This window comes from Penicillium diatomitis (assembly GCF_028827545.1).
Source record: "Penicillium diatomitis strain IBT 30728 chromosome Unknown utg000015l_segment0_segment0, whole genome shotgun sequence".
NCBI lineage: Eukaryota > Fungi > Ascomycota > Eurotiomycetes > Eurotiales > Aspergillaceae > Penicillium > Penicillium diatomitis.
Window position 1 is genome coordinate 81,751 of NW_026623187.1, and position 17,294 is coordinate 99,044.

General features: G+C 52.9%; 5 protein-coding genes across 5 annotated transcripts; 3 read left to right on the forward strand and 2 right to left on the reverse strand.

The window, feature by feature from the left end:
• N7539_008859 (uncharacterized protein) lies at positions 1-1,847 on the forward strand (the record flags this gene model as incomplete). Its single annotated transcript, XM_056938454.1, has 3 exons — positions 1-75; positions 309-929; positions 993-1,847. The coding sequence occupies 3 exons, from the start codon at positions 1-3 to the stop codon at positions 1,845-1,847; spliced, it is 1,551 nt and encodes a 516-aa protein (XP_056785831.1).
• Positions 1,848-5,154: 3,307 nt separating this feature from the next.
• Positions 5,155-7,201, forward strand: N7539_008860 (putative MFS quinate transporter; the record flags this gene model as incomplete). The annotated part of the gene is made up of 5 exons (XM_056938455.1): positions 5,155-5,432; positions 5,542-5,731; positions 5,791-5,848; positions 5,967-6,037; positions 6,122-7,201. The coding sequence occupies 5 exons, from the start codon at positions 5,155-5,157 to the stop codon at positions 7,199-7,201; spliced, it is 1,677 nt and encodes a 558-aa protein (XP_056785832.1).
• A 389-nt stretch (positions 7,202-7,590) lies between these two features.
• N7539_008861 (uncharacterized protein) lies at positions 7,591-8,385 on the reverse strand (the record flags this gene model as incomplete). The annotated part of the gene is made up of 1 exon (XM_056938456.1): positions 7,591-8,385. The coding sequence occupies one exon, from the start codon at positions 8,383-8,385 to the stop codon at positions 7,591-7,593; it is 795 nt and encodes a 264-aa protein (XP_056785833.1).
• Positions 8,386-10,650: 2,265 nt separating this feature from the next.
• On the forward strand, positions 10,651-12,307 carry isn1 (IMP 5'-nucleotidase ISN1; the record flags this gene model as incomplete). The annotated part of the gene is made up of 5 exons (XM_056938457.1): positions 10,651-10,672; positions 10,732-10,824; positions 11,064-11,858; positions 11,966-12,141; positions 12,212-12,307. The coding sequence occupies 5 exons, from the start codon at positions 10,651-10,653 to the stop codon at positions 12,305-12,307; spliced, it is 1,182 nt and encodes a 393-aa protein (XP_056785834.1).
• Positions 12,308-13,275: 968 nt separating this feature from the next.
• On the reverse strand, positions 13,276-15,806 carry N7539_008863 (ATP-dependent 6-phosphofructokinase; the record flags this gene model as incomplete). The annotated part of the gene is made up of 3 exons (XM_056938458.1): positions 13,276-14,427; positions 14,536-14,997; positions 15,066-15,806. 3 exons carry the CDS (start codon positions 15,804-15,806, stop codon positions 13,276-13,278), a joined length of 2,355 nt encoding a protein of 784 aa, XP_056785835.1.
• Between the last annotated feature and the right edge of the window lie 1,488 nt (positions 15,807-17,294).

Genomic DNA, 17,294 nt, shown 5'->3' on the forward strand with positions numbered 1-17,294 from the left:
ATGGCGCCTCTTAAGATGGAAGATCTGAGTGAGGATCGAATCCTTCACTTGGTCGATCAGATCAAAGATTGGCAGGTAAGTCGGGTCTCTTCGTGGGAGTCCATCCTGCCCCACGCCGTATGACGTTCGTCCCTCATCAACTACTGAGCCGACACTACAGAGTATGTCACTTTTCTCGACGACACAAACCGAAGAGGGGAACCCAAAATGCTGAGATGCCAATAAAGTCAACCACGGCTCTCTGCTGAAAAGCGTGCGGTCGCAAACGGAGAACACCGTCTCTTCGTATCCGGTCGGCGTCGCTGTAGGTCACCAAACTGTCCCATCGTGAGACAGTACATGTTGCCGGGCAGCTGATGGAAGACATACCACAGTGCTTCCCGACAGCGGTTCCTCGCTCTAGATTCGACCAAGCGATCAAACTTCAGACTGTGTTCAATCGTCTGTATTGCGCTGTCGCCGAAGACGATCAATGGCTCTACAATGTGATCCGAGACATCATTCCGACTGATTCTCTAGCCAAGGCACTATGGAGTGTCCATGAGGCAGTCAAGAAAGACGGCTATGTCCAGTCCATCTCTTTAGGCCTTTTCCGTTCAGACTACATGCTTCATCTCGATCATGACAAGGAGATGGAGTCCGACGACGAAGATGAACTTTCCGATGCGAGCCTCAAGCAAGTCGAGATGAACACTTTCTCCGCGTCCGGCGGCTCCCATGCAGACAAGGTTCAAGTCATGCATCACTATCTTGCCCGCACTGGGATGTACGAGACCAGCGGCGTGGCCTTTGATTCTACGTCACTTGCTACCAACAGAAACATCAAGTCCATTGGATCCTCTCTTGCCCTTGCTCACGAGACCTATGGACACGCAAGATCTAAAGGGGTCAAAGCAACGGCTGTACTAATGATAGTGCAGCCGAATAATGTACGTGCTTGTTCAGAATAGGAGCGAGAACTCATGTCTAGATGCTCAGCTAAATCTACACAGTTCAACATCGCGGACGAGCGCCCAATCGAGTATGAGCTTTGGGATCGGCAAGTCCCGGTGCCTACCTATCGGCTCGAGTTTGGAGCCGACGTCCTGCAATACACATCTCTAGGACAAGACCGCGAATTGCTTTTCCAGCCACCGTGGCTCGAGTCGGGACTAGAAATCTCCGTGGTGTACATGCGCGCAGGATACGAGGCCCATGAGTACGACGATGTGGGCATCAAGGCGCGAATCCAGCTTGAACAGTCAACGGCCATCAAATGTCCATCGGTCTTGTCGCACATCACGACCTTTAAGAAGGTCCAACAAGCGCTTTCCGCGCCCGGCACGCTCGAGGCATTTCTTCCCGGACACGAGGCGAGCATGATCCGGGAAACCTTCATGCCCATGTATCTAATGGATGAATCGGAGCAGGGTCTCCACGCGCGAAAGCTCGCCTGCGATCTCGTTCAATCGATGAACTATATCCTTAAACCCTCGCTAGAGGGCGGCGGGCACAATGTCTACGGAAGCGATATTCCGCCTTACCTATCCCTCACCCCCGAGGCGCAGTGGAGCTCATACATTCTCATGGAGCGGATCCACCCACCGCTTCAAAGCAATCTCCTCATGGGACCTGCCGTCTTGGACAGCGGCGAGACCGTCTCTGAGCTTGGAATTTTCGGATGTTGTCTTTGGCAGTCTGCGAAGACCGCAGATGCCCAGGCGTCCGAAGAGTCCGATCATCGGATTCAAATGCTCTCCAACGAAGTGGGTGGCTGGACGTTCAAAACCAAGTTTGCGGATATTGACGAGATGAGTGTGGTGAAGGGGTTTGGGCATTTTGACACGCCACTTCTAGTTGATTTGTGAGTGGGACCAGACGTGATGTCGACACAAAATGACCATGGTGTATGGACTCTGTGGAGCATGAGGGATTGGATTTTGGAACTACTTAGGCCTACGGACCGTCGGTGGTATATTCTTTGATCCTACATACTTGAAAATTTCTCAGGCAGTAGTAGAATCATGAAGTTGATTCCTCACATTTGGCGGGGACGTTCTCCGAAGTTTTCTACACTGGGGGCGATCTGTGCAAATGGTCACTGTGGTGAGCGTGTTGAGCGTTGTCGATAGAGGAAACCAAATGTTTAGCTTTCTAATTCTCGAGCTTACTACCTTAATCTTTCTCTTACCTCCAATGTCCATTCGACGAACTTCCCCGATTGATTGAAATCAAAGGATGATAGAGGTATATGGTGGAATGATCTTCCATTCCTCTCTCACCTCCATTCCGAGTACAGTACAGGTCTAGGTGGGATTTTTCCATTCTTAGCTTTCTCACTCATTCAGAAGGGACATAGTCACATAGCAGGGAACTTCCACAGACATACTACATGTGACAGGGTCTTGGGGGCGGTAACTATGGAAGGTACCTTACCTAGTACCTTTAGTAGTAACTCGAGGCAATTATTAACCGCATACAACCTTAGCTTTGTTTCCATCCGATCATCGGACCCAGGACCCAATCTCAGCTTGAGCCTGTATCGCCTTTTATCGGCAGTACTCAGCTGAAGATGAAAGTGTCCAGCGGTCCACGACTAAGTAAGCTGAGTCCATCCATTTCGATGGATGGTGAGCCGTGAAAAGTATATCTTCCACGCCCACGCCACGCCAAGTCGGCCGCCCCTCTCAAACTCAAATCCCCGGCTCCAGCTCCAGCTTCCTCGCAATCAGACTTTGCCAAGGGTATCTGCGAGGAAACCGGGGAACTGGCCACAAGATGCAGGTGCTTTGTGTGAGTTCGTACAGTGATGGATCTGATTTGATGATACCATCGTGGATCTATCAATTTGAACTTGCCGGTCAATGATGCACCCAAAGAGACTGTGATGGACGACTGCTCCATGCGCATTGCTTCATTCGCCGGTCCTGTGGAGCACGGAGCAGTCTGACACTACTGCTCCTCCGAAGATGCTCCAGCATCACCCGGCAAGTGATTCCCCGGCTTCATAGCTGGACGCGTTGACCGAAGATTCGGCCAACACTCGAGGATTCTACGCAGAGGCTCTGACTCTCACCGAGATATTCGCTCTGGACCCCTCACCTTCGACGGTTACTTGTAGCGCTCACAGTCTTGGATATGCCGCGGACAAGCCGTATTTCGAATATGGTATCGTCGGGATGGAACATCATCCCCTCCAGTGTCCACTCCTGGCTGTCTTGACACATCCTGGACTGTGGAGGATAGACTACAGTAGGATCATAGGATGATGTACCCGGAGACATTGCCTCTTTCGGCGAGCGCGGCCAGCCGCCTCGGCGGAGTGTCGATCCACGAGGCCCGAGGACGGGTTCAAGCTTCCGACCGACACCCTTCATTCGTGAAGTGATTCTCCGGTTGGAGTCTGGATTCTGGGGGATGAGAGTGTCTAGAGGTCCCACCCCCCCAACTCAAGCCAAGTCTCTGCACTTCTTGGCCTGGTCAGCCACGGATCCCGCGAGGTTGTGCTCTGTGGTCAACCCTCCCAGTTCACCCCGAGTGTTTCCAGCCGTGGGGGGTGCCATCCCCCACTGAAAACATTCCCTCGGAAGTTCACCGAGCCTCAAAGCCAAAGGAACTCTCTATCTGGGTAATGGACCTTCTTCCGGCCTCCTCTGGCTGAAATCGTCGCATCTGGACGGCATCCATACTCGACCACGCGGTTCGGTCCACTGCTGTCTCACTCAGCCGGGTACGGATTTCCCTTTTCGGCACCGTCGGCTAGACGCTATTCTTCCGTGGCGCTCTGATTGTCGTTTAGAAGTACACACTACTGACTACAGTCTACCACTAACTAGTCACTACCTGTACACACTACACACTACACAGTCAACACACGACATGCAGCAGCCAGCACTGCGCCAGTATCCAGCATGCACTCAATGAGCCCGGAGAGGTTCCCAGCAGGAACCCTGCAACGCTCACGTCAGGCCCACCACCCCTGTGCAATTCGGCTTTCCATAAGCACTCAAAGACACCGGCAAGTTGCAACTCGTCGCATCGCGAGCGCGAGTTTAAGAGCACCTGCAAGCTCGGGCCGTGCATGGGAAGACAACGACCATCCGAAAAGATGGTCAGTCCTCAAATCGGCCCTTCTTCTTACTCCTCTCCCCAGCGTGATCAGCGCGTGACTCCCCCCCCCCCGGCACCTCCGCTGCACGTCTATACATCCCTGTCCGCGACGCCAGGGCTGTCCCGGGGTGGAATTGGACCGAAGGATCCAATGAGGTCGGCGATATTGTCGAATGACGATCCATCACCGTTGGAGCTCCCGCTCAGGGTGTCGTACTCGGCTCGCATCTCATCCTGCCGTGTCATTCAAGCTCCCTCGAACCGAAAATTTCCCAGGACTTGGCAGGTTGGCATGCAGCTTGCCATTCGTGGCTGTGGACGGGTCGAGTCTAACGTCAAAGCACCTTGACTGGACTCGCGGGACTGGAGGAAGGTCGCTTGTTTCCCCCGACCATCGGCTGCACAATCCCCCAGACGGCATATGGAGGCTGTCGTGGTACCTCTTCCGGCCGGTGAACCAACTTCCTGCTGGGTAAATGATCCCCGAAAAAGAATTCTGGGGTACTGCGACCTCGTGGATCCCCCGACCCCCATGAGCGGAGTCGATCCAAGTTTCCACTAATTCGCCGAGGGAGCCAGTCAGTATCGAGTCTCGCCTGTGCACTCTTCATGATGGATGAGATGCGAATCAGACTGACGGTGTCAGGTTGGGGCCATCAAGCGCCATGTCCATGGGTATGATTGAACAGTCCATGTGAGACCTGCCGAATATGTCCAGAACCCGCGCATCACCTGGGGCCCCGCGGGAGATTTCGGTTTGCCCCAGTATTTGACCCCGCAGTCGCATGTCCTGTTCTTGTCGTGGGGGGTCTCTCTTTGGAGGAGAGAGCTGAAAGTGTCATGGGCGTTTAAAGAGTCGAGCTTTTCCGTGACTCTACTTTGATCTTTCGAGAGCCATCGTCGGTTGTGCAGCCCTTGTCTTGTCCTCTATCCTTCAAGATTTCTGTTTTCCCTTTCGCCCTCTACCTGTACGCTTGACTACTGCGCCAGACAAAGAAACACATCGTGAGGTTAACCGGGAGATACAACCCGAGCTATCACACTTCACTCCCAACAAAGCTCATCATGGCAGGCGGAGCCAAGAAGCCAGTCAACATTTTCCGGTTGAAGAACCTCGGGGAACCCAAAGAGGTCTTCAACTGGCGACTATGGTTCGCCGTCGTGTCCTTTGGACTGATGGGTGCGGCTCGAGGTATCGATGAGGGTCTCATCTCAGGCGCCTTCAATTCCAAGGACTTCCAGCGTTATATCCACTACAGTTCTTATTCCAAGGTGGAGCAGACCAATATCAAAGCCAATGTCTCTGCCATGGTCCAGATTGGCTCTGTGGGCGGTGCTCTCTTGTAAGTGAACCCTTCTTGGAAAGGCTGCTCACCAAGAACGAGCCGGAAAGTCAACCGCAAATGAAAAGTTGAAAACTCTCAGTGCTGACCATGATGTTGCTCTTCCCAGTGCGTTCTTGGTGTGTGATCGTATCGGTCGTATTTGGGCAACTCGGCAGCTATGCGTCATCTGGATGATCGGAATTGCCATCTTCATGGCGAACAACGGACACCTTGGCGCAATTTATGCGGGTCGTTTCATTGCCGGTCTCGGTGTCGGACAGACAGTGGTTGTGGCTCCAGTATATCTTGCAGAGATTGTGAGTATCGGCGATGAACAGAAACAGCTCCTGGAATTCACTGGCTAATAATCATGTAGGCTCCGGCGGCGATCCGTGGTCTTTGCACCTGTGTCTTTACCGGATTTGTGTATCTTGGTAAGCTGTTTTTCGCTGCGCTTTGGTTCTGCTCCAAGTGTGATTGCTCTTCACCCGGAGACCCATCTCTTTTGCAGACGTCAAAGATCTCATACTGACATCAAATTTTTTTGTTTAGGAATTGTGCTGGCTTACTTTACAAACTATGGTTGCCAACTTAACATGGGCGATTACACTCATAAGCGATGGGTACGTCAAACAAGAATCGCAACGACTCGACGCAAAGGCATCTGATTGTCGTTTATGTGAGAACATCGATCTAACTCCCAGCAGGAAGTCCCCACCAGTCTACACATCATCTTCGCTGGCTTGATCTTCTGTCTGTCTTTCTTCCAATACGAATCCCCTCGCTACTTGATCAAGTGTGGCAAGGTCGAAGAGGCCATTTTCAATCTCTCCCGCATCCGTCATCTACCGCCTGATCACGAGTACCTCGTCCGCGAGATTACCGCGATTCAGACGTCCCACGAGATTGAAATGGAAGCCACACGCGGCACTGGGTTTATGGGCATGCTCAAGGAGACCTTCCTGATTCCCTCCAACTTCTACCGTGTCTACCTTGCTCTGATGGCACAGATTCTGTCGCAATGGTCTGGTGCCGGTTCAATTACCCTCTATGCGCCTGATCTGTTCAAGTTGCTGGGTGTCGCTGGCAGCAACGAGACCTTGCTTGTGACGGCTATCTTTGGTATCATCAAGCTCGTCGCCGCCATTGCTTGCGCATTGTTCTTGGTCGATGTCATCGGTCGCAAGCGCGCCCTCTTGATCGGAATCGCGCTGCAAGCCATCGCAATGGTCTACATTGCCGGATTCCTGACCGCGGTCCCCGAAATGGGCGTGGTCAAGAACTTCAAACTTCCCGCCAGCAAGAAGGGCGCCAGTGAGGGGGCCATTGCCATGATCTACATTTCAGGATTCGGCTGGGCTCTAGGCTGGAACTCGATGCAGTATCTGCTCACGGCCGAACTGTTCCCGCTGCGTATCCGTGCGCTCTGTACCTCGCTAGCCATGACGCTGCACTTTGCCAACCAGTACGGGAATTCGCGTGCCGTGCCCAACATGCTGCTCCCCGTCGCGGAGGGAGGTATCAGTCCCAAGGGGACCTTCTGGTGCTTTGCGGTCATTACTATCATCGGCGGTCTCTGGGTGTGGTTCAGTATTCCCGAGACAGCGGGTCGGTCCCTCGAGAGCATGGATCGCCTCTTCGAGCTGCCTTGGTACAAGATCGGTCGGTACGGTAACCAGGATGCGGAGGAGCGGGATAAAGTGATTGATGAGAAGATGGAGGCTATGACTGGTCAACATGGGACTGCGCAGCATGTGGAGCGAAGTGATATTTCGACAAAGGTTTAGTCGCTTACAGATGGTCCTGGAGGATGGCAGTCATTCTGCTTGGCTGGCTCCACGACGACTTTTCGAGCCATGAATAATGCAGCCCACGCAATTTTTTTTAATTTTTCATGTTCTCATAGCGTAGGCTCGGTTCTTAAGGCTCCCTGTTTCAAATAGTCATCTCCTACATTAAGAATAGCTTGGCTTGGTACTCTCGGTAGCACATACCGACGGGCAGTTCAAGAAGCAATTATGCTCGATGAGATGAATCCGACAGTCATCTGGAGGTGAGTAGAATCTAGTTTCAAAATCAGATGTAATTAAAGAGTCTCATCGCGCTAATTCAGTATACCGTTCACTTTTGTCTTTTTTTTTTCCACGTGCAGTTTGATCTGCCATTTCAATCGTGATCATTGCTGAATCGAGGACTGACTCGACTCCGGCACATCCACATGCACATCCACGGGAATAATCACGATGCGTGCTTTGAGTGCAGCCTTATCCCGCGCTTCCTCCACTGACCGCATATACTTCCCATCCTTGCGATACACATCCATCTGATCCATCTCATTGATATACTCATCCGGCAAATCCACCCGAATCATCACCCCTCTCGGCCTGAAAAACGTCTCATTCCACTCGGAGATATGCGTAGCCAGTCTCTCGCCTCTCGCGCCAGCCATCGCCGCGATGAAGTTCCGCTGCTCCTGACGCCTCCTCACATGGCGGGTCATCCAGATCGCGGGGATCGCACTCAACGCCCCGATCATCAACCCGCCCAGCGCAAGTGTGCCCAGACCCTTGCCGATGACGGTCGACCATTGCTGGCGCGACAACTTGGCCTCTTCACAGATGAGCTCTGTGAATTGTTGCCAGTGGTGTTGGGAGATCCCGAAGTGGGCCAATTCTGCTGGGTAAGGGAAGCCCGAGGTGGTGGTGCCGGTGCGGGTTGGGATTTGCAGGCCTCGTGTTAGGACTGCGGATGTTGCGAGGCCGGGCTCGTGGGAGCCCGGGGTCAGGAGAAGATCTTTTTCGTCGAGGGGGTATATGGAGGAGGAGGATGAGGTGGTGGTGGTGTTGTCTGTGGTGGTGGGATTGTAGTAGGGAGGAGGCGCCTCAAATGAGTGGTGGGTTTCTGCGTCTCGGGCTGGCGTGTCCATGGTGGTAAAGGGCGAGTGTAGGGTGTATCGTTGTGCGTTGAGCATTGTGCGAGAGTGAAATATATACTGGATCGGATGAGATCGAGATGTGCAGTATGTTTTTGATTCGGGCGACGGGAAACGGAGGCAGATGGAGATTGGGAGATTGCCGTTGCGTGAGGATGGATGCCCGGCAATGGAATCTCAATTGAAATGGCACGGTATTCGGTAGAGATACCTATGTAGTTTCGTGAGGACTGAAAAAAAAATCAAGTCTCAGGGCTGTTCTTGTGTATTGAACTGCAGGTATTTTGCTGATGGTTGATGTTTTCTCAGGCAAATCCGGCTTCCATGAGCCCTACTTTATACTCTCTTGATCCTATCCCGAATTGGAGTATAGTTCGGCTCCTTGATGGAATTATTTCCCCTTTTTATTTTGATCTTCTTTTACTCCCCGTTGACTCGCAACAACCCGCGTCATACTTGGACCTGAAAAAACCTCGCACGCTTAGTCCTCGATCCAGGTGGTCAGGCACCTCCATCTCCATCTCTGCCGTGATCGCACGGACGAGTGAGTTCCCACCGCCAATCACGGAGGTGACCAGGTCCGTTCCCACGAGCCTCATCGGGGCGGGTCGACGGAACTGCCGCAAAGTTCGATGGAGCTCACTCATCCGGAGACGGCAGTAGACCAATCTCGCACTGTCGAGTGTAGCGAGTGTAGCGAGTCGAGTGAGGTGCTAGACCTATGCTAGACGAGAGGGGGTAGCGTCATGTCAGGGTGAATCGATGTGACTAACTCGCTCAGCCACGAGAATCATGAATGCAATCTACAGTAACTCACTTGGAATCTTTGGTCTACGTAGTGCATACACTTCGGTCGGCCTGGACGACTGGTGGAGTGTCTGTGCTTGAAGATCCAGGAAGTGTCATAGGGTGACTACAGCCACTGATAGATTTGGATTTTGAGACGGTAAAAGGTCGCTCAGAGGCCAATCAGGTCAAGGACAAGTGTATAGATGGAATGGCCCTTTGAAGCCGTGTGGAGTACAAGGCTTCGAACAGCCATCGAGTCAAGGTCGAACGACGGAAAAGTGGAGTTGCCGGCGTTGAAAAGACTGCTGGTGAGTCGAGCGTGAGGCAGCGTGAGTCATGGCGATTCACGTCCGAGTCACGACGCTAGTCAGGGTTCCAGTGGACTTGTCGATCCAATCACGAGACCAGATGGGGTTAGGTAGACCAAGGCACTGTCATTTGTGGTAAATGTTTATTGCAGAATCTTGATTTGTTTGGCCTTTAAAGACCATTGTCTTTCTTTGGTTTAAGCTTGGTGAGGTTAAATAGGCTTTGAGTACCCTCACAGGACCTAGTTCCTGTGTCATTATGTCAGAAGAGTGATCGGGGCCAGTCTCGACGACTGTTGACATCGGGTACTCCTGGGTGAGTCCGACCGTGACTTTCATTTCGTTCGTCAACTGGCGGGTTGGTCCAAATTGACCAGTTGGCTCATCTCAAGTAACTTACAGTCCATCACCTATCTCCATATCGGTGATCAAAGAGTCTGTGTATCTCTCAACCCCTTGCCTCTCTTCGGCAAAGATTGTGTCTCATAGATCTGTATATTAGATCTGTATGTGGGGCGTCAACCGCCTCGTGATTCTTTGTAAACCTTCCACTCTCTTGCCAACTGATGGACTTCTCTCTCTCCCACCACATGACCATATCAATCTGGCCCGGATGTCGGAGGGACGTGCGGCCGGGTTGAGGTCAACTCATCCCCTCCGCCAACTCCTTCTCCACCGACTCTTCTTCTCCGCTCGGTCATTTCGCCTGATCAACCAGAACGAAAGACCAAATAACCAAGTAAACCACAATCCATCATCTTCTTTCATTCCCCCCTAGCAGTGACCACCACAGCCCAACCACGTAAGTTAATCATGACTACTCGCTACCGTGTGGAATGTACGTTCTTGAACTCCTCGATCTCTCCGTCTCTCGCAAGTCAGCAGCCTGCGGCCGTTGTATCTGCCTGCTGATCCCCATCCAATCATCTAGATGCGCTCAAGGTATATACACACTTCCCACCGGGCCTCCTCCACGGGGACGATGAACACGCGGCCCCTTCCCCGCTAACTCTGATCGAGATAGACACATCGCCGAGATCAATTGGTCTGTATTCCTTAGCCATGCACTCGGAACTTAGAACAGAGCAACCGCTCACACTCGAATCGAGTGTCATAGATTGAATGGATCAAGGTGCGTATACCCACAGACACCACAATCCCGGCCAGAGCATGTCGATGCCAGAGATAAACCACAGGATCCCGTGAAATGAATTCCGGCTCACATTCTGGTAGGGACTCCTGGCTGTACCATTTGTACTACACTCGCACCCAATTGCGCTCACGCAAGAATCGAGCGAGCGGCTCAACTCGGTCGCCGCCGATACACACCAGCGCTATGCGGAGATCATGCGCGATGTCGAAAACTTGATCCTCGATCACAGTAAGTCAGGCGTCCCGTTCGAAAAAAGAAAAAAGAAAAGAAAAGAAAAGCTTGTGCTGTCTCTGCAGGCAACATCTTTTCATGTGTACCACTTGATATCTCGGGCACGAGCTGGATTGCCCACGTACCATTTTTTTTCTTATTCTTTTTGATACGATCCTTGTCGTTGGTCCCCTGCGGCTCACAGGAACCATCTGGGCCGGGCAATGAAAAATGAATGCCTAACACCTCCTTGACAGTCGATCATCATGAACGCGACGCACCCGGCAAATCCAAGTTGAAGCTACTGGTGCCTACAGTCGGCAACTTTTTCACCCGCCTGCATCTGGAAGAAGCCTTCAAGTATCAAGACAGGCGACGATTCATCAGTCGCCGCCGATTCGTCGCCCCCTCATTTAACGACATCCGACTCATCCTCAATTCCGCCCAGTTATTAGGCCTCGTCCAATCCAGCGAGGTCCAGCTCGTCACCTTCGACGGAGACGTCACCCTATACGACGACGGCGCCTGCCTGACGCCCGATAGTCCCGTCATCCCCCGCATCCTGCGTCTACTCGAGCAAGGCCGCAAAGTCGGCATCGTCACGGCGGCCGGCTACGAAGAAGCGCCCAAGTATTATGGCCGCCTACACGGCTTACTCGACGCGATCCACCAATCGATCACCCTCACTCCCGCCCAGAAACAGGGGATCATCGTCATGGGCGGCGAGAGTAATTTCCTCTTCCGCTTCGATCCAGACTCCGAAGCCCGGTTGACCTACGTGCCCCGCGAAGAATGGCTTCTCGACGAAATGCGCTCGTGGAACGACGACGACATCAAGGAGCTTCTGGATCTGGCGGAATCGGCTCTGCGGGCCTGCGCCACGAATCTGAGTCTTCCTGCGGCCGTGCTGCGCAAGGATCGGGCTGTCGGTGTCTATCCCGTGAATGGAGTTCGGATTAATCGTGAACAGCTCGAAGAAACCGTCCTGGTCGTTCAAAACACCGTGGAGAGATCGGCAGTCGGTGCGCGACTCCCATTCTGCGCATTCAACGGTAAGGCTTCTGTCCCCCCAATTTGTGCTACATCTTGGCCTTCGGTCTTCGCGCAACCGGGACCCAAAGAAATGACAGGCTTTGCTAATCTCGTCATGTTTTGATAGGCGGAAATGACGTCTTTGTCGACATTGGCGACAAATCGTGGGGTGTCCGGGCTTGTCAGCGATACTTTGGCGGTATCGATCCATCCAAGACCCTTCACATTGGCGATCAATTCCTCTCTGCGGGCGCAAATGATTTCAAGGTGAATCTAGACCCGTTCTATCCGCGGCGCGCGGAGGTGGGGGGAAAGAGAAAATGAAAGTGCCTGTATCAGCGCTGAGCTAACTCTCCATCTTTTTTTTCTCCAGGCTCGGTTGGCTTCTACAACGGCTTGGATTGCGAGTCCCGCCGAGACGATGGATCTTCTTGACGAACTGGAAGGTGCGGTCAATCCGGCCGAGTAGACGCGCAATATACCTGTGTCCTGTGGAAGTGTATATCGTTGGTGGAATCTTCTCTCTGGGAGATATGTTGAGTCCAGAGCAAGTATCGAGAAGTTTCACTGATCATGCTCTTCGGTGGAGGGGGCACACTCCAATGAATAAATAACTACCAATGACCGCTCAAGCTCTCGCAGTCTATTTGATTATCTCACGCGTGCCAGGACAATGCAACTTGGTATGTGTAAAAATATGCTTGTATTGTAATGATATGTAAATAACCTAGACTCAATAGCCGTCTGTGCATTAGAAGCTAGAGAAGAATCGAGAGAAAACCCTCCAGTGGCTGGCAAAAAAACCAAACCAGCTGGTTTCAAAAGGCCAAGCGTCTCAGAATTGAAAGCCCGGAAAGATGTTGAGACCCCCAAACGTCGGATCAGCAGCGAAAGGTGAAGAAAAAAGGGAGGGGGCATGTCATCGTGAGAGGCGTGAACGAGAATCCATGAAAATGACGGTTCTTCAAATAGAAGGCTAGATCTATCGTCTTTGATAGCGGCAATCCAGTCTCACGGATCTGCGTGGGAAGAGAGACCTCAAAGGACGGATCGGATAAGCTCGAAATGGTGACGGAATGGGTCTACATAGAATTTTTGGTCGAGTTGAAATCCGGTCAGAAGGTTCGTATTACCACTCATCGGAGAGTATCCTTCAAGCAGCGGTAGGAACATTGGGGATGCTGTGGACTGTGTCGGGATCTGATGAAGAAAGAAGAAAAAAGAAAATATTAATATCCGGTAAAAGAAAGTTGAAACTTTGAGATGGGAGCCTCCGAGGAAGTTGTCATGGCGGGATCCACAAGGCCACCCAGGGGGGGGGTGGGAGAAATGGCCAGGAGCGCAGGAAAAAACGATCCAATGGGTTTCGGGAGAATTGCCAAGGTTTCGAGAAAGGGAAAGAGACACAAGGGCCAGGGAGTCCGGGAAGTCAGGGTTTTACATACTGTCGTAAATCACGGAGGTGTCCACAGCCCGGTTGCCGGTACGTCCAGAGAGAACATTGACAACATCTTGAAGCTCAAGCCAGAACTCGGACTTGGGGCGACGGCGCTCCCAGTCAGTCTCAGTGGCCTCCAATCCGGTCTCTCCGCCCATTGGGGAGAAAAGAACCTGGGAGCCCTTGACACCGATGACGGTAGCCGACATGTCATCGGCAGCGATTTGCTCACGGCTCTTGCCGGCATAGCTCTCGAGATGCTGCATGCACTTGATCGACATACGAAGCGCACGAACACGATCCATGGGAGAAGGCTTGCCACCTTGCTGGAAGTGACCAGGGACGGCTGCACGAGACTCGAAGCGTCCATGGGCTTCCTCCTTGATCATGTCAGCAATCACTTGGGTGCTGTAGGTCTTCGAAGCACATTCGTTGCGAAGGATAATCTTGCCCGCACGGTTAGCACCCTTGTCGCGAACGAAGTTGTCGCGCAGGAAATCAATATCGCGGGAGAGCATCTTGATATCGATACCCTCCTCGGGGATGTAAACGGCTACGGCACCAACGGCAAGACCGGCCGTGGTGGCAATGTAACCTGACTGGCCACCTTGAGTCTCGATAACGAAGACACGGCGGCGAGATGATGATGCAGACTGGCGAATGGCATCGCAGAATTCAATCAGTGTGTTGAGACATGTGTCGCTTCCCAGCGAGTATTCGGTACCGGGGACGTTGTTGGAAATGGTGGCGGGCAACACGACAATGGGGATCTTGAAGGCATCGTATTGCGCACGAGCCTTGCGCAGCTGGCTCACGGCCGTGAAGGCCTCGAAGCCACCAACCACAAATAGCGCATCGAACTTGTGGAGCTCGAAGGCCTTTGCGGCGCCTTCCATATCCTCGGAGGGCAGACCACGGTTGGTACCAATGTCGGAACCACCCTCGTTCACCCAGCTGTCGGACTCCAGCCACTGAACCTCGCGGACCGAGCTGATAGGCTTGTCGGCGTGGTGACGGATGAGACCGGGGAAACCGTTGTGAATCGCAAGTGCAGTGTGTCCACGTGTCAAACAGTAGGCTACAGCAGCACGGGTGGCCTGGTTCATACCTCCGGCCGGGGCACCAACGTGAATGATGGCGATACGCATTTTCTACAAGAGGTAAAAAGAGACCGGGATTAGCCTTACGGTTTCCCATGACAGTCAAAGTGGGCGGTCTTGGAGGGGTTCTGTCACAAAGACAGTGTTGTCAAACATTACCTTCTCCTGAGAGACCATCATCTTGGGGTGATCTGGGGTAGCTGTGTTCAAATAAGCGCGGTAGGTCTCCTTGAACTCGGGATCGCGAAGGGTCATGGCGGCCTGGAAGTCCTTGGCATGGATCTTGGCAGTGACGTCCTTGGTAGCTTGAACTGCCTCCATCAAAGGAGTACGCATAATCTTGTTCTCCCGGATCGTGATAACGGGGGAGGGCGATGTGGGAGTCATGTCGAGGACGGCACGCACGGCTTCCACACCTTGCAAGGTAGAAAGCCAGCGGTCATAAGCGCAAGCCGCACCACCACGCTGGGTGTGTCCGAGGACGGTGGTACGGGTATCCAAGCCCAATCGTTGTGTGAGAATGTCCTTGATGGTCGAACTAGAAATCTTGTTCAGCTGGCGATCCTGAGCACCTTCGGCCACAATGACAATGGTGCGACGCTTGCCACGCTCCTTGCGGTTCTGTATGTGATGGAAAACGGAACGGGTCAGTGTAACACTATGTCCGGACGAGAGGCGTGAGATCATACCTTGGTGATGCTCGCGCACATATCGTCCTCCCAGCCATCGCGAGGAGGAATCTCGGGGATGAACAACCAATCGGCACCGGTGCTGATGGCGGACATCAGCGCCAACCAACCACAGTGACGGCCCATCACCTCAATGACGAAGCCTCGCTGGTGAGAGTAGGCGGTATCGAACACATCATCGACGGCGTCACAAATGCGAGTCAAAGATGAGTAGCAGCCAATGGTGGCATCCGTCCCGGACATGTCGTTGTCAATGGAGCCTACCAGTCCGACAATGTTGAGGACGGAGTAGGGCTTGATCTGCTCTTCGGTCAATTCACCAGCAGACACCAGCTCCTGCAACAGACCGGACCACTCGGCACGGAAGACATCCGCACCAGTCAAACTACCATCACCACCACAGACGACGAGAGCATCAATTCCGCGGAGCACCATGTTCTTGGCCGCGCGCAGACGACCGGCGCGCTCGCGGAAACTCATACAACGAGCGGACCCGATGAGCGTACCACCGCGCGACAGCCAGCCACGGACGTCCTCCCAGTGCATCTGACGGATCATGTTGCCGCCGTTGACCAGGCCTTCGTATCCTTCGTAGACCGCGTAGGCCTCGCAATCCGAGTGCAGGGCCATACGGACAACGGCCCGCACGGCGCCGTTCATACCGGGAGCATCACCACCCGAAGTGAGCACGCCAATGCGGCGCTTCTTGGGGGGAACGGCAGGTTTGGGGTTGGGGTCCATATTGGAGATTGATGGATGGAGGAGCGACCTCTTCCCAAGACAAGTTTGAATCGGTGGTGGCTTCACGGGAGGGTTGAGACGGGTTAGATAGGGAGTAAGTTGAGTGTTCCGCTGGAGATCAAAGACGCTTTCGAGATAAAGCACTGCACGGTGGAAAGCTAATGATGAGCAGTGGGCAGACTGGGGGGGGAGGGAGGGGGGTTTGAACCCAATTCCGGTGAGACAAAGCAGAAGTGGGGAGGAGCAAATGAATTTCGTCACAGATCCGTTGGCCTGTGATAGACCGGCTTTGCAGGAAACTGTATGATGGTCGCTCGACGCCGTAGAAAGTTGAGGAGCAGGAAGAGGGCAGGCGTAGCGAGTGGAGTCAAGTGACGGAGTCAAGCCGGTTGGATTCGTGGGAGGTGAGCCCAGCGATGTTGTTCTGACGTTTGGCGATCGTCCTCAACTACACAAATTTCACGCTAGCTTCGGGTTTTTTTTTGTCTTGGGAGGGTTTGAGGTGGATTCCGTGACGGGCACGCGGGACTCGGGGTCATCGCTGATGTCACACGCTGCGGCCGCTAGTCTCTTTGGGGGTTAGGGCGGGGTGGTGCCCGATCATGTGACTCAACGTGTCATTCCTGGACGAGGGGCAGCTACGAGTCAGACCCCATCCCGGGGAGCACGTGAGCAAACGAGTTGATGAGAACCTTGAGGAGCTCACAGCCTTACACTTCTGTTCCATCGTCCCGCCCCGAAGAACATGATCTATCAATGGCTTCCAAAAAAGAATTGGCAAAGTACAATGCGTCAAGGTTCCATAGCCAGCAAAAAGATTGGACTCGCGGGGAATCGAACCCCGGACCACTCCCATGCTAAGGGAGTATTATACCACTAAACCACAAGCCCGTCTTGTTGAAAAGAAAGCTCAATTTATGTTTATGAACCTAATTGAAATACTCTTCAATTGACATTCTTCAGCTGAATGGAAAACATCACATCAATTAGGTAGGGCTGCATCAAGGGATGTTGACCTAGTACATTGTTCTTCCAGTCATGAATCCCAGCGGGCTTACCAGAGACATCTTCATTCGATAGTATCCGTAGACTGACCCATGTCATTGTATAAATATCGATCGATACCTTTTGCGGCATTAATGATTTCAACGGAAGCAAGGTTCCTCTGGACCCTGTGGAGTTTGGACACATGCTGGAGGTGTCACGGGCCAAAACACTAAAAGATATAAACATTACCGACCTCACTTGCTCTTACCTCCAGCTGAGCTACCTGGGTAGGTACTAGGTAGGTCCTAGGTAGGTCCTAGGTAGGTATGCTGAACGCCATCACTTTGAATGGACGATCCGGCAAGTCTCGTCTACGGGCGATGGAACATGGTTCAGCTAACTCGAGCTGACCTCGGCTCGGGCGAAGTGTTGGACATCAATATCTTGGACCAATTTACACGATCTACACCACGGGAGGCCTTGCATTTTCCAGGGCCATCT